The sequence below is a fragment of the Mustelus asterias genome, unplaced genomic scaffold (genome assembly GCF_964213995.1).
Source record: "Mustelus asterias unplaced genomic scaffold, sMusAst1.hap1.1 HAP1_SCAFFOLD_318, whole genome shotgun sequence".
Classification (NCBI taxonomy): Eukaryota; Metazoa; Chordata; class Chondrichthyes; order Carcharhiniformes; family Triakidae; genus Mustelus; species Mustelus asterias.
The window spans coordinates 206,770-223,252 of NW_027590280.1; the positions used below are offsets into that span (position 1 = coordinate 206,770).

A 16,483-nucleotide genomic window follows, 5' to 3' on the forward strand; every position below is an offset into this window, starting at 1 on the left:
GGGCGTTGGTGAAGCCACACCTGGAGTATTGTGTGCAGTTTTGGTGTCCTTATCTGAGGAAGGATGTCCTTGCTATAGAGGGAATACAGCGAAGGTTTACCAGGCTGATTCCTGGGATGGCAGGTCTGTCATATGAGGAGAGACTAAGTCAGTTAGGATTATATTCACCGGAGTTTAGAAGAGTTGAGAGGAGATCTCATAGAAACTTTAAAATTCTAACAGGGTTAGACAGGGTAGATTCAGAAAGAATATTCCCGAAGACGGGGGAGTCCAGGGTCACAGTTTGAAGATAAGGGGTAGAACTGAGGTGAGGAGAAAGTTCTTCACCCAGAGGGTGGTGAATGTGTGGAATTCACTACCCCAGAATGTAATTAAAGTCAAAATGTGGTGTGATTTTAAGAGGAAATTAGATATAGCTCTTGGGACTAAAGGGATGAAGGGATACAGGGGGGGGGGGGATCAAGATATTGAATTTGATGATCAGCCATGATCAGAATGAATGGCGGAGAAGGCTAGAAGGGCCAAATGGCCTACTCCTGCTTCTAGTTTCTATGTTTCTATGTGCGAGGCAATGGCTATCTCCAACAAGAGAGGATCTAACCATCGCTCCTTGACGTTCAATGAGATTACTATCACTGAATCCCCCATTATTTGTTTCATGGGATGTGGGCATCACAAAAATGCCTTCTGAAATAGATGGCAGTTAAAGAGTCAACCACATCCCTGTGGCTCTGGAGTCACATGTAAGCTCGACCAGGTAAGGACAGCAGATTTCCTTCCCTAAAGGATGTTAGTGAACCAGATGGGATTGTATAGTCCAGATTTTAATTCCAGATTTTATTCAAGTTTCACCATCTGCCATGATGGGATTTGAACCCTGTTCCCCAGACCTTGCCCTGGGTCTCTGGATTACTCGTCAAACGACATTACCACCATCTCCACTGATTCCCAAAAATCTGTCCACTTGGAGTGGTGATGAAACACTCTCCACTTGCCCGGATGAGTGAAGCTCCAACAATACTCAAGAAGGTCAACACCATCCAGGAAAAAGCAGCCCATTTGATCGGCATCACTTCTACAAACATCCACTCCCTTCACCACATGTGCTCAGTAGCAGCAGTGTGTACCATCTACAAGATGCACTGCAGGAACTCACCAAAGCTCCTTCGACAGAACCTTCCAAAGCTGTGATCTCCACAACATAGAAGGACAAGGGCAGCAGATATATGGGAAAAACACCACCTGCAAGTTCCCCTCTAAGCCCCACACCATCCTGACTTGGAAATATTTCACCGTTCTTTCACTGCCGCTGGGTCAAAATCCTGGAACTCCCTCCCTAACTGCACTGTGAGTGTACCTAAACCACATGGACTGCAGAGATTCAAGGAAATGGTCCACCACTGTCTTCTCAAGGGCAATTAGGGATGGGCAACTAATGCTGGCCTAACTAGTGATGCCCAAATCCCATGAAATCATTTTTAATATCCTTTTAACTCTGGGACAATTTGTTCATTTTGTTTTTGCTTGGTGTCCACAGGGAGACAGGGCCCAGTTGAGAATGGCTGACTGGGAAACTCGGCCCCAGGATTTCCCACAGACCCAGGGTATCCAAAGCCAGTTGTAGTTCCCTCGCCCAATAAAAATCTGAACAGACCAAACAGCTGGCCTATCCAGCTGCTTCATTTGGTAGCACATCAGACCCTCCCTTGGGCCTCCCCTAAAATGAGGAGGGAATGAACATGTTGCAGGGTAGGTGGGGTCGGGGTGTTGCTGAGAGAGTCGGAGCCACATGTCGCAGTGTTTTCCCTCTTCCCTAATCTCTTCCTCTTTCTCCCTCTTCCAGATTGCTGCTAACTCCTGGGGGAGGGGCTGGGGCGAGAATGGTTACTTCAAGATAGCTCGGGGCGAGAACGAGTGTGACATCGAAACCTTCATCCTGGGTAGCTGGGGACGAGTGACCATGGAGGACATGCATCACAAATGAGAGCCCAGCACCTTGGCTGTGACACAGGAGATAGTGAAGGCTCAGTCTGGAGGAGGCTCCCTTCATCCCCTATTCCTCAGTCTGCACTGCTCTTACTATTCAACCAATCAGCCATGTTCAGTGGATTTTCATCAGCACCTTAGATGGTGTCTGATATTACACATCAGGATAAAGCCAGTGCCTTAGCCAAAGAACCTCACGTGTTGTGAAAAGAGTTCAGTTATTTGTGGACACACTCCAGGGAATGCTGTAACACAGAGTTAATGAACAATAAGACGTCAAAGCCAATGAGTGCCAAGGAGGCTGGTGTGACTGGGCCGTGCGAGAAGGCCACTGGTAACCCTGGCAACTGACAACAGCACAGCACAAGAGAGGAAATTCTGTCAGTCACCAATGCCGTACCGTCAACCAGAGCGGGAGCGTCGCACATACAGACCTTCCTCCCTCCCTGGCTGGACCTATTAACGATGGGAGATTCTCATTGGTTTAGGGGCATGGCTCAATGCAATGAAAACTGTAACACAAAACCATAAGGAATGCTGGGAAATAGTGAGGGTATCCAAATGGTCACTTCCTCTGATGGTAACCTCACTCAGAGCAAGGTCTCAGATTCAACACTGGAATTTGCACTGACTTCACACTCGTGAGCAATTACAATAGCTAAGGCATTTGATATAAACCATTTCACACGAAGATATGGACCCTAATACCAACTGTGCCATACACATGTACATACATGTTACTGAATGTTTTAACTGAGTCAGTGATAGGTATGATTTACACATCGGGCAGATTGGAGAATCGTAGCAGTCACAGTTTCATTCACAATCTTAAATTAAAGCCAAGTTAGTCAGCAGCAAAATCAGGAACATATTTTCACCCAAAGGTTGGAGGAAATTTGGAACTGGCTTCTCCACAAGGCTGTGCATTCGGACAGTCAAGTTTCCAAGACTAATAGGGATAGATTTTTAAAACAAAAATAAGTGCAGGAAATATTCAGTAGTTCCGACGACATCTGTGGAAACAAACATAATTAATGTTTCAAGTCAAATATAACGTCTTCACTCTAATTGAATGGATGAACAGGTTCAAGGGGCTGACTGGCCTCCTCCTGTTCCTGTTTGACAGGCTCGAAGAGCAGAATGGCCTCCCCCTGTGCCTGTGTAACAGGTTTGAGGGACTGAATAGCCTTTTCCTGTTCCTGTGTGACCTAACCTACTTTAAGAGATTCAGACAGGAAAGGGGATTTACTGGAATGATACCAAGGGTGAGTTAACGTGGAGAGACTGAATTATTCTCCATAGAGCAGAGAAGGTTCAGAGGGAGATTTAATCAAGGCATTCCAAATTGTGAGGGAATTAGATGGTGTAATGAGTGGGAACTGGATCCAGTAGCAGGAGGTTTGGTAAGTAGACAGTACGGATTGAAGGTGATAAAGGAGATGAACAGTGTCTTACACAGCAAGTTGGTGTGAGCTAGAACACGCTGCCTGAAAGGGTGGTGGAGGCAGATTCTTTAACTTTCAAAAGGGAATTGGATAAATTGTTGAAAAGAAAACTTTGCAGGATGAGAAGGAACGAGCCGGGGAGTGGATCTGATTGGATAATCTGTTCAAAAAGCTGGCACAGGCACAATGGGCCAAATGGCCTTCTTCTCTGTGATACGATTCTCTGGCAAGTCACCATTATTTGTGCAAAATCTAGCTTGAATTCCAGGTTCCAGAGGGGGTGAGATTTGGTCTCTAACTGTTCCCAGTGTCTGTCACCTCAACCTCGTCATTGTCGCTCGGTTTCTACACTGTCAGGTTTATATATTTTTATCGCCTCTCTCAAACTTTGATCTGACTGATTAAACATCTATTTCTATTATAAATGTCAAAATAAAAACACTCAGTTGAAATGGTGGTTGCTTTTCCATGTGTGCGTGTGTGGGTTTGTGTGTACGAGAGTGTGCATGTGTGTTGCGGTGTGCGTGTGCGGGGTATGCGTGTGTGTGGTGTTTGTGTGGGGTGTGCATGCGTGTGTGCAGTGTGTGTTGCGGTGTGTGTGGGGGAGTGCGTGTGGTGTGTGTTGCGGTGTGCGTGCAGTGTATGTGTGGGGTGTGTGTGAGATGTGCGTGTGTGGGGTATGCATGCGTGTGGTGTGTTGTATGTGTGTGGGCGCATATGAGGTGTGCGTGGATGGGGTGTGCATGCATGCAGTGTGTGCGTGTGAGGTGTGCATGCAGGGTGTGTATGCGTGCAGTGTGTGTGTATGTGGGGTGTGTATGTGTGCAGTGTGTGTGCGGGGTGTGTATGTGTGCGGGGTGTGTATGCGTGCAGTGTGTGTGCGCGTGTGTGATTTGCAGCATTGTGAATGGATGAGTGTGGACCTGGGGGGAATGGGTGATTGGGGCTCTGATAAATGGAGATTGTGGGACAGCAATGCTGGGGGATGAGACTGACAGGGACAGAATGACATTTCCAAAGGTGAGAACAGAAAGAGCAAATGGTTTGGGACAAGACAGAGGAGATGGGAAATCAATCCTGGTCCTAGCCAGCCACACCCACATCTCATAAAAAAAACGGATAGCATGGAAGAATGTGCCTGACTAACTTGAGGGAATGTTTTGAGCAAGTAACTAGGAGGATTGATGAGGGCAATGCAATTGATGTGATCTATATGGATTTTAACAAAGCTTTTGACAAAGTTCCGCATAGCAGACTAGTTAAAAAAAGCCCATGGGATTGAGGGGAACGTAACAAGCTGGATATAAAATTGGCTCAGTGACAGGAAACAAAGGGTAATTGTCAACGGGTGTTTTTTGGACTGGGCTCAGGGCTCAGTACTGAGCCACCTGTTTTTTATGGATATATTAATAGTCTGGATATAAAATGTAGGAAGAATGATCGAGAAGTTTGAGACGACACAGTAATTGGCCACGTGGTTGATAAGATGATTGTTGTGGACCACAGGAAGATATCAATGGACTTGTCAGGTGGGCAGGAAAGTGGCAAATGGAATTCCATCCAGGGAAATGTGAGGTGAGGTATTTGGGAAGGTCACACAAGGAAAGGAATTACACAATAAATGCGAGTATACTGAGAGGTGTAGATGGGGCAGTGTTCCAAAAGCTCGTGCTACCAAATAAACCTGTTGGACTTTAACCTGGTGTTGTGAGACTTCTTACTGAGAGGTGTAGAGGAAGTGAGAGACCTTGGAGTGAATGTTCACAGATCCCTGAAGATAGCAGGTCAGCTTGATTCAAGGTTAAGGAGGCAAATGAAATCCTCTCATTTATTAGCCAAGGTGTAGAATATAAGAGCAGGAAGGTTATGCTGGAAAGATATAAAACATTAGTCAGGCCAACATGAGTTGTATGAGCAATTCTGGTCCCCTTTGAACAGGAAGGATATAATCACATTAGAGAGGGTTCAGAGGAGATTTATGAGGATGTTGCCAGGACTGGAATATTGCAGCTATGAGGAAAGATTGGAGAGACTGGGGTTCTCCTTGGAACAGAGGAGACTGAGGGGAGATTTATTTGAGATGCAGAAGATTGTGAGGGGCCTGGATAGAGTGGATGGGAAGGGCTATTTACATTGGCAGAGAGGTCAGTAACTAGGAGGCAGAGATTTAAAGTGATTGGTAGATTAGAGAGGAGGTGAGGAAACGGCTTTCACCCAGAGGGTTGTGGGGGGTCTGGAACTCACTTTCTGAAAGGGTAGTAGAGGCAGAAATCTTCAACTCATTGAAGAGCTGTCTTAAGATGCACCTCAAGTGCTATAACCTGCAGAGTTACAGAGCAAACACTGGAAAGTGGGAGTAGGCTGGATGGCCCGTTTGTTTGACCAGAGCAGACACGATGGGCTGAGTGGCCTCTTTCTGTGCTGTAAACTTTCTATTATTCTATGAAGTGAGTGCACAGCTGTTGGAAACACTGACCTAATCTTATCCAATAGGGCCTTTCCATATCAAAGTAGGTGCCATTTCACAGTTGTTAAAGCAGTGAGGATTGGGGCCTGCAAATGATCCTGGTGTTATTCCCAACCCTGGATATAATATCAGCCTCCCCCCCACCCCCCCTCCATGTCAGTATTGAGCTATCACAGTTAGATCCCAGGTAAAGCTTGCTTTACCAGGTCAGTGTGCTGTACCACACTTTACTCCAGCCATCAGGTGACCTCTCTGGGCCGATATCCACTCCATCTGACGAAGGAGCTGTGCTCCGAAAGCTTATGGTATTTGCTACCAAATAAACCTGTTGGACTTTAACCTGGTGTTGTGAGACTTCTTACTGTGCTTACCCCAGTCCAATGCCAGCATCTCCACCTCAGGGGCGTACCAGTTATTGCCAATGGCCTATTAAAGAAAGATTAAACTGGCAAATCCACTCTGGATGAGATCTGGATAGAGTCCCAGAAATCTTCACTGGAATCAGCCCCGTTCCTGGGTGATAAGAATAAACACAAGGATTTTGCACCAATTTTGTTTCCGAGAGGTTAAACACGGTCTGCTCTGATGAGCTGCCAGCTTTGACTCAATGGAAACACGCCTACCTCGGAGTTAGAAGGCTATGGGTTCAAATCCCACTCCAGCATTGAGGGAGTGCTACACTGTTAGAGCTACCAAATTTCAAAGGAAGCATTAAGCTGATGCCCTATCAGGTTCCCCGAGATTGTCCCGGCGAATAACACCCAAAACAGATTCCACGCTGGCTTTTCTCATCCTTTCCATGTCTCTGCCCAGGGTGTATCGCTTACTGTGTGGAGACAATTGTCACCATTGCAGCCGGGAAATTCCTTTCACTATTTGAGTGATTTTGAACACGTGTCCCCTCAGTCTCTGCAGCTTTTGCACTCCCCTTCCCACTCACTTTCTCAGGCTAAGTTAAACCATTCACAATCTTGCCAATCCGTATAATTGCACCCGCTATTTCAGTAAGGCCACGGGCAGGATTCTCTGATCTTCTCCATGTCCGCCCGCTGCTAGTGAGAACGGAGAATTTGGCATTCCAGCTAAAACTCCATTCACTGTCAGTAGCGCCGGAGAATCCCAGCGGGGACCGAGGATGGAGAATTCCGGCACATATCTTAACACCTCCAAAATATTGCTCAGTCTCAACTCTGCCTCAGCCAATAGAACTGTTGAATGATACAGCTGGAAACTGCTCTGTGCTGAGAATTATTCAATGAATCCCGGTCCCTTCAGCTTTTCCCAAAGCTGTGTGAAATTTCCCCCTTCTCCTGCTGAAAATTACTATCCAATCAGCCTCCACCTTTCAGGCAGTACATTCCTGATAAAATCAACTTGCTGCAGAAATACCTTTTCCTCATGTTGTTTCGGCTTCTTTTATCAAATCTCCTAATTCTCTGTCTCCTTCTTACTGAATCTTCTGCCACTGGAAACTATTTACCTCATGAAAACCATTCATTTTGAACACTTCTGTCAAATCTCTCCTTTCCTGTTCCTGTCCCATGGAGAGCGATCCCAGCTTCTCCAGATGACTAAAGCATCTCTTCCCTGGAATATTCCAGTAATTCTCCTCTGAACCCTCTCCGAGGCCTTGACATCCTCCCTAAAATCTGAGGCTTACACCACTCCTGTAAAGTGATGGAAGGGGTCATCAACAGTGATATCAAGCTGCACTTACTCAGCAATAACCCGCTCAGTGATGCCCAGTTTGAGTTTTGCCAGGGCCACCCAGCTGCTGACCTCATTACAGCCTTGGTTCAAACATGGACAAAAGAACTGAATTCCAGAGGTGAGGTGAGAGTGACAACCCTTGACATCAAGGCAGCATTCGACTGAGTGTGGCATCAAGGAGCCCTAGCAAAACTGGATCCAATGGGTATCAGGGGAAAACTCTCCACTGGTTGGAGTCATACCTGGCACAAAGGAAAATGGTTGTGGTGGTTGGAGATCAGTCATCTCAGCTCCAGGACATCTCTGCAGGAGTTCCTCAGGGTAGTGTCCTAGGCCCAACCATCAGCAATGCTTCATCAATGACCTTCCCTCCATCATAAGGTCAGAAGTGGAGACGTTTGCTGATGATTGAATAATGTTCAGCACCATTCGCGATTCCTCAGATACTGAATCTGTCTAATGCCATTAGCAGCAAGACCTGGACAATATCCAGGCTTAGGCTGCCAAGTGGCAAATAACATTCACATCACACAAGTGCCAGGCAATGACCATCTCACCATCTCCCCCTTGATATTCAATGGCATTACCATCACTGAGTCCCCCACTATCAACATCCTGGATGCATTGACTAAAAACTGAACTGGACTAGCCATATAAATACTGTGGCTGCAAGATCAAGATGTGGAGATGCCGGTGTTGGACTGGGGAAAACACAGTAAGAAGTCTCACAACACCAGGTTAAATTCCAACAGGTTTATTTGGCAGCACAAGCTTTCAGAGTCTCACTCCTACATCAGGTGAGTGGTGAAGATCAAGTCAGAGATTGGGAAGCCTGTGTAGAATAATTAATCTCCTAACTCTCCAAAGTCTGTTCATCATCTTCAAGGTACATGTCAGGAGTGTGATAAAATATTCTCCAATTGCCTGAGTGGGTGCAGCTCCAACAACACTCAAGAAGCTCAACACCTTCCAGGACAAAGCAGCCCACTTGATTGACACGCCATCCAACATCTTAACCATTCACTCCCTCCATCACTAAATCACAGTGGCAGCTTTGTGTACCATCTACAAGATGCATTGCAGCAACTCACCAAGGCTCTTTAGGCAACATCCTCCAAACCCACAACCTCCACCATCCAGAAGAACAAGAGCGGCAGATATTTGGGAACGCCAAGTCACTCACAATCCTGATTTGGAAATATATTGCATTCTTTCACTGGGTCAAATCCCTGGAACTCTATTTCCTTTTCTCAATTCTCCTTCAGTTTCTTTTGCTTTGTTATCTCCACATGCGACTATTCCAATGCTGTCCAGGTTGGCCTCTCATTATCCAACCCCGGTATATTTTACATCATCCAACATCCTGCAGCCTCTATCCTAACTCACAGGAGTCACATTTGGCTATCAGTGGTTTCCAGCAATGCCTCTAGTTCAAGTTTCTCATCTCACTGTGTGTTTCTACAGATTATTACCCAGACATCATGGGTCCAGTTTCAAAGCTCCGCAGGTCACTCTAGTCTAGACACTGACTCTCTAATTGGCCTGATGTCTCCCAACACTGAGAGGAGTCTCTTGTTGCCTGATGGCAGGAACTGGACCCAGTGCTCGAGGTTCAATGTGATCTTATCCATTTTGACCAACACATCCTCTATCTCACACGCTCCTGTTCTGGCTGCGGTAGTCAGCATCGCAATAACATTGTCGATTGTTGCTGTAAGTTGGGCGGACGCAGCGAGCATGGGTGGACATGGTGGGCGTGGGTGGACATGGTGAGCGTGGGTGGACATGGTGAGCGTGGGTGGACATGGTGGGCGTGGGTGGACACGGTGAGCGTGGGTGGACACGGTGAGCATGGGTGGACATGGTGAGCGTGGGTGGGCATGGTGAGCGTGGGTGGACATGGCGAGCGTGGGTGGACATGGTGAGCCCTATTTTACCATTTTGATTCTAAGTGCTGGGCGGACTTGAAACTGAGAGTGTTTCAGATCCGACATTCAGGCGCCCCCATACGCACTCTGCCTGAAAAAATATCAGCAATTCCGAATCGTGCTGCACAAGCCTGTGGGTGGGGCTTAACACGCCCGAAATCCTGCAGTTCCGATCAGAGCCTCCAACTCTGCATGCGCAGAAAAAAATGATAGAATAACGCTCCCCTGCCACATCCCTCCAGGCAATGGTTGTGGAGGCCACCCCCTAGCCTCTACAGCCATTGCCCCACACCCACAACATTACTGACCCCCTTATCCCCCCACTGTCCCACCACCCAGATTGATCACGGGCCCCTGCCCCCTTCCCCCCCACGGATCTCAGGCAGAGAGATCCACCCTCCACATATCAGGCAGAGTGATCCCCTCTCCCCCGGACCCTCTCACACATCTCCTCCGGACTCCAATGGCTGTGTGACACCTCCCTCTCTCTCCCCTGTCCCCAATCATTGAGACACTGATCCACCAGCCCCCTCCCCATCAGCACACCTGCAAGTGCTCACTTGCCTTCCCCTCGATGCTAACAAACTGCATGGAACTTGCTGGAAAGCTCTGCCAACTGCCTGCAGCTGGTCTGCCCTAATGAGGGGCAGATTAGGCAGACAACCCTGCACAAAATGTGCACACGATCAGCCCCCCCGGTTCTCTGAGGGTGACCTGGGCAGGTTGCTGGATGCAGCAGAGGCAAGGCGGGACACACTCTTCACCCCAGGAGGACACAGACCGGGGGGTGGGGGGCTGATGGGAGAAAGTGCCAGGGCACTGCCCCCCCGAACCACGAAGCAGTGCCGGAAAAATGTCAATTACCTCATCCGTGCAGCAAGGGTGAGTGCTGAACCTCATCTTGCATCTACCCCCAAATCTCCCCCAGATCCTCCCATCCCCAGCACCCTGCATACGTCCAGCTCCTGACCCCCAAGCATCTCCTTCCTATCCCCCACAAAGCCCCACTGCATTTGCCCACTAAGGGCCACCACCTGATACTCTGCAGGAGTCACGCCACCATTTCTTTCATCGCTCCTTCTGTCTCCACAGGAAAAGACCGACCATAACACCCCTAAGTGGGCGAAGACAGGGGGTGGTGAACCAGACCTCTGGGCCCTCACCCCCTTTGAGGAGCGGGCGCTGGAGCTCTCAAAGGAAGGGGAGATGCGGGCTGTCAGCAACAGCATGGTCGGGTTGCCCGTCAAGACGTGAGCACCTGTCATTCCTTCAATCACTTTGAGGCAACTTCTCAGGGACATGAGTTTCAGGTGCAAGGGGCAAGGTTTAAAGGAGATGTACGAGGCATGTTTATTTACACAGAGAGGGTGGTGGGTAAATGGAACTCGTCGCCGGTGGAGGTCGCGGACGCAGATACGATAGTGACCTTTAAAGGGGCGTCTTTAGAGCTATGTGAATGTGATGGGAATAGAGGCATGTGGTCCCCGGAAGGGTAGGGGGTTACAAATCAGATGGGCAGCCTGGTCGCTACAGGGCCGAAGGGCCTGTTCCTGTGATGTAATTTTTTGTGCTTTGTTCTATGTTCAATGGAGAAATGTGAAGCACATGTTTGGCATCCCAGAATCCTCTCCCTCCCTTGCACTTAACCTTGTGTCCTGTGTTGCAGGGACTGATCTAGATGCCCCGGGACCTTCTGGATTCCAGGCCCGTACTGCAGCTCCCGCCCATCCTGCTCCAGCCAGCTCGGACTAGTCCTTGGAGGATACGGACACCGTTTTGACGTCAGCTGCCACTTCATAACTCGATGGTAGTCATGATGTGGAGATGCCGGCGTTGGACTGGGGTGAACACAGTAAGAGTTTTAACAACACCAGGTTAAAGTCCAACAGGTTTATTTGATAGCAAATGCCATTAGCTTTCGGAGCACTGTTCCTTCGTCAGATGGAGTGGAAATCTGCTCTCAAACAGGGCACAGAGACACAAAATCAAGTTACAGAATACTGAATAGAATGCGAATCTTTACAGCTAATCAAGTCTTAAAGATACAGACAATGTGAGTGGAGAGAGCATTAGGCACAGGTTAAAGAGATGTGTATTGTCTCCAGACAGGACAGCCAGTGAGATTCTGCAGGTCCAGACAAGCTGTGGGGGTTACTGATAGTGTGACATAAACCCAACATCCCGGTTCAGGCCATCCTCATGTGTGCGGAACTTGGCTATCAGTTTCTGCTCAGCGACTCTGGGCTGTCGTGTGTCGTGAAGGCCACCTTGGAGAACGCTTACCCGAAGATCAGAGTCCGAATGCCCGTGACCTCCAGACGCTGAAAGATGCCCTCATAAGAACAGGATATGGCGCTCAACTCATCGATCGACAGTTCCGATGTGCCACAGCAAAAAACCGCACCGACCTCATCCGAAGACAAGCACGGGACACGGTGGACAGAGTACCCTTTGTCGTCCAGTACTTCCCCTCTGATCAGCCTCTGATCTTTGGGTAAGCGTTCTCCAAGGCGACCTTCACGATCTTTAAGACTTGATTAGCTGTAAAGATTCGCATTCTAATCAGTATTCTGTAACTTGAGTTTGTGTCTCTGTGTGCCTTGTTTATGAGCAGATATCCACTCCATCTGATGAAGGAGCAGTGCTCCGAAAGCTAATGGCATTTCCTACCAAATAAACCTGTTGGACTTTAACCTGGTGTTCTTAAAACTCTTACTTCATAACTCACCATCCCAGATACTGACACGTCGGTGGATCCAGTTAGTGGTGAGGCTTCTGGGTCACTCCCTGGGGAACACGACACATCTGCTGATGTACATCGGGTGGAGGAGGGAACGTCCGAGGCCTCTGGCACGAGGGAGCCTGCCGGAGGCGAGGACTCAGCTGGCCCCAGGCTACATGCTGGGCCTCTGCAATCACTTCTCCCTCAGCTGCAGCAACAGAGCCAGGGAATGCAGGAGGGGCTGATGGCCACACAGGACCGACTGCGAGGCTGTTGGGAGGAGTCCCAAAGCTTTCAGGTGGACAAGTTATTGCCTGTATTGCGCAGTTCCCAGGCCAACACTTCAAGGATGACGTCTGCGGTGGAAAGCCTGGGGCAGGGAACAGGATTCTCGAGGTTCTGCGGCCCATGGCTGAGAGGCTCGAGAGTTTGCAGGAGACCCAGCGGGACAGCGCTGAGACACAGCGGGCTACGGCAACAGCCCTTGAGAACGTGACCCAGTCACAGAGGATCATGGCTGAGGGGTTGTAGAGTGTGGCCCAGTCTCAGAGGGCATTTGCTGAGGCCATTGAGAGGTGACCCCTGACTCAAGTGGCCATCACAGAGGACTCGACCACCATGGGTAGGACGTAGGTGATCCTCCAGGACTAGCAGTGCCAGGTGACGCCGGAGCTTCTGGAGCTCACTGCTCCAGGGGCCCACAGGAACCCCAAGGGAGGAGGAAGGGCTTGAGCCTGTGCCACGGCCTTCCAGCCAGGAGACTGTGTCTATGGCTACACCCTCTGATTCCCCCCTTCCTGACACCGGGGCATCTCAGGGGCAGCGGGATGAAGAGGGTGTCGTGGAAACATCCCAGACACCCGGAAGCAGGCCAGGGCCCTCAAGGTCCAGGGCCTCCAGAGGACGCCTGCCATGCGCATCACAGGCAACAGGGCGAGGTAGGCAGCTGGCCCACTCCACCTCCAATGTACATTCTGGGGAGTCACTGAGGCATGGTGGGAGGCCACGTAAGGTTAGAAAGTTGTAGCTGCACTGAGATGGCACGGATGAAGGGCTGCATTAGTTAGAAAGATATTTAAGCACCTTAACATTTTGTGTTCACAAGTATTTATGTTAGAATATCTGATTTGAACACCTTTATTGCAATTAAATGTTTTTCCACCACCCACCTATGACTAATTTGGGCGGCACAGTAGCACAGTGGTTAGCACTGCTGCTTCACAGCTCCAGGGACCTGGGTTCGATTCCCGGCTCGGTTCACTGTGTGTGTGGAGTTTGCACATTCTCCTCGTGTCTGCGTGGGTTTCCTCCGGGTGCTCCGGTTTCCTCCCACAGTCCAAAGATGTGCAGGTTAGGTTGATTGGCCAGGTTAAAAATTGCCCCTTAGAGTCCTGAGATGCGTAGGTTAGAGGGATTAGCGGGTAAATATGCGGGGGTAGGGCCTGGGTGGGATTGTGGTCGGTGCAGACTCGATGGGCCGAATGGCCTCCTTCTGCACTGTAGGGTTTCTATGTTTCTATGTAATTTGTCTCAGATTTGTCTCAAATAGGAATCCTCTTCCATTGATAATGGCTGCAGGAATGCTTCATGCTGATGTCAGTTGGGGAGGCCCCTCAACGCTGTGTCACTGAAGAATGGAAGCCATTGGTTCCCCAGACCCCACAAGCGATTCCCTCCCGTCACCCACCCCACCCGCCCCAGAGCCCTGTATGGGGGTTTCAGATCCCTTACCCATTACACAGACGTGGGCCCAGGTGCCAGCGTGCATGCGGAGCTCAGGTATGAGTCAGATTGGTTTGCACCAGGGCATCATCATAATGGTGCTTAGCGAGTCGTCATCACTCTCCTGCCTGCCAAAAAACTCACTAACACAGAGTACCCAGGCCCATCACTCTGGTTTGACAATGTTGCAGGAGATAGAAGGAATTTTATGGCAGGATGGAACCCACAGACACAAGCCCCTAGTGACTGAACCGCCTGGTGATCAGGGCCTCCCTTGCCGCATTCGCATGCCTCATTTGAGCTGCCAGCCGTCCAGCGCTTGGGTGGTGTTCCTCAGCGTGCTCTTCCCCTTCTTCCTCCTCCTTTCTCCACATCTTTTTAGCCTGTCTTGATGCTCTCTCCACTCACGTTGTTTTGTTTCTTAAAGGCTTGATTAGTTGTAAGTATTCGCATTCCAACCATTATTCATGTAAATTGAGTTTGTGTCTTTATAAGCTCGGTTTGTGAACAGAATTCCCACTCACCTGAAGAAGGGGCTCAGAGCTCCGAAAGCTTGTGTGGCTTTTGCTACCAAATAAACCTGTTGGACTTTAACCTGGTGTTGTTAAACTTCTTACTGTGTTTACCCCAGTTCAACGCCGGCATCTCCACATCATGGTCATCCTCCCCAGCAACGCCCGGCTGGTCAGCCTCCACATCCTCCTCCTCCAATCGGTCACCTCTCTGTAGAGCCAGATTGTGCAAGGCACAGCACACGACCACAATGTGGGAGGAGATCACTGGGCTGGTATTGTAGGGCCCCGCCAGAGCGGTCCAGGCACCGGAATTGTATTTTGAGAAGCCCAGTGCACCTCTCCACTATCGCGCGGGGTGGCTACATGGGTCTCATTATAGCGGGTCTCCGCCTCAGACACAGGCCTCCACATAGGCGTCATCAGCCATGTCCGAAGCAGGTAACCCATATCACCCAGGAGCCACCCCCGCACCCTGGGCTCCTCTCGAATGCCTCCAAGGTGTCCGAGCTCCTGACAATGAAACGGTCGTGCATACCACCTGGATGTCTTGCGCAGATGTGCATAAAGTTCATCTTATGGTCACACACCGGTTGGAGAAGATGAAATTTGAGGGTAAGTTAGCTAGCAATATAAAAATAGATTGCAAGAGTTCTTTTTAGACATATATATAAAAGGTAAGAGAGAGGCAAGAGTGGACATTGGACCACTGGAAAATGAGGCTGGAGAAGTAGTAATGGGGGACAAAGAAATGGCAGAGGAACTGAATAGGTACTTTGTATCAGTCTTTACAGTGGAAGACACCAGTAACATGCCAGAACTTCAAGAGAGTCCGGTGGCAGAGGTGAGTGTGGTGGCCATCACTAAGGAGAAGGTGCTAGGGAAGCTGAAAGGTCTGAAGGAGGATAAATCACCTGGACCGGATGGACTACACCCCAGGGTTCTGAAGGAGATAGCTGAGGAGATTGTGGAGGCATTGGCGGTGATCTTTCAGGAATCACTGGAGTCAGGGAAGGTCCCAGAGGACTGCAAAAAGGCTAATGTAACACCCCTGTTTAAGAAGGGAGGGAGGCAGAAGATGGGAAATTATAGGCCGGTTAGCCTGACCTCGGTCGTGGGTAAGATCTTGGAGTCCATTATTAAGGATGAAATTGGGAAGTATTTGGAAATGCATGGTAAAATAGGGCTGAGTCAGCACACCTTCGTCAAAGGGAGGTCATTGGTAAGGCCATACTTGGAATAGAACATAGAACAGTACAGCACAGAACAGGCCCTTCGGCCCTCGATGTTGTGCCGAGCTTTATCTGAAACTAAGATCAAACTATCCCACTCCCTATCATCCTGGTGTGCTCCATGTGCCTATCCAATAACCGCTTAAATGTTCCTAAAGTGTCTGACTCCACTATAAGAAGTTTAACAACACCAGGTTAAAGTCCAACAGGTTTATTTGGTAGCAAAAGCCACACAAGCTTTCGAGGCTCTAAGCCCCTTCTTCAGGTGAGTGGGAATTCTGTTCACAAACAGAACTTTCGTATCGTATCGGGCAATGGGACCCTGTGCGAGAACCTCTCCGGCTATGTCGAGGGCATCCTGAAACCCATTGTACAAAGAACCCCCAGCTTTTGTCGCGACACGACGGACTTCCTACAGAAACTCGGCACACATGCAGCAGTTGAACCAGGAGCGCTCCTCGTCACAATGGATGTCTCGGCACTCTACACCAGCATCCCCCACGATGATGGCATTGCTGCAACGGCCTCAGTGCTCAGCGCCAACAACTGCCAGTTTCCAGATGCAATTTTACAACTCATCCGCTTCATCCTGGACCACAATATCTTCACCTTCAACAACCAGTTCTTCATCCAGACACACGGAACAGCCATGGGGACCAAATTCGCACCTCAATATGCCAACATCTTCATGCACAGGTTCGAACAAGACTTCTTCACCGCACGGGACCTTCAACCGATGCTATACACTAGATACATCGA

The 16,483-nt window shown here is 49.2% G+C and overlaps 1 protein-coding gene across 1 annotated transcript in view; it reads left to right on the forward strand.

The window, feature by feature from the left end:
- Positions 1-3,883, forward strand: part of LOC144486348 (tubulointerstitial nephritis antigen-like) — a 206,559-nt gene extending 202,676 nt beyond the window's left edge. The window contains exon 9 of the mRNA XM_078204381.1: positions 1,844-3,883. Coding sequence (XP_078060507.1) covers positions 1,844-1,984 — 141 coding nt within the window. The 3' untranslated portion in view covers positions 1,985-3,883. The remainder of the gene's footprint in view (positions 1-1,843) is intronic.
- Positions 3,884-16,483: the final 12,600 nt, after the last annotated feature.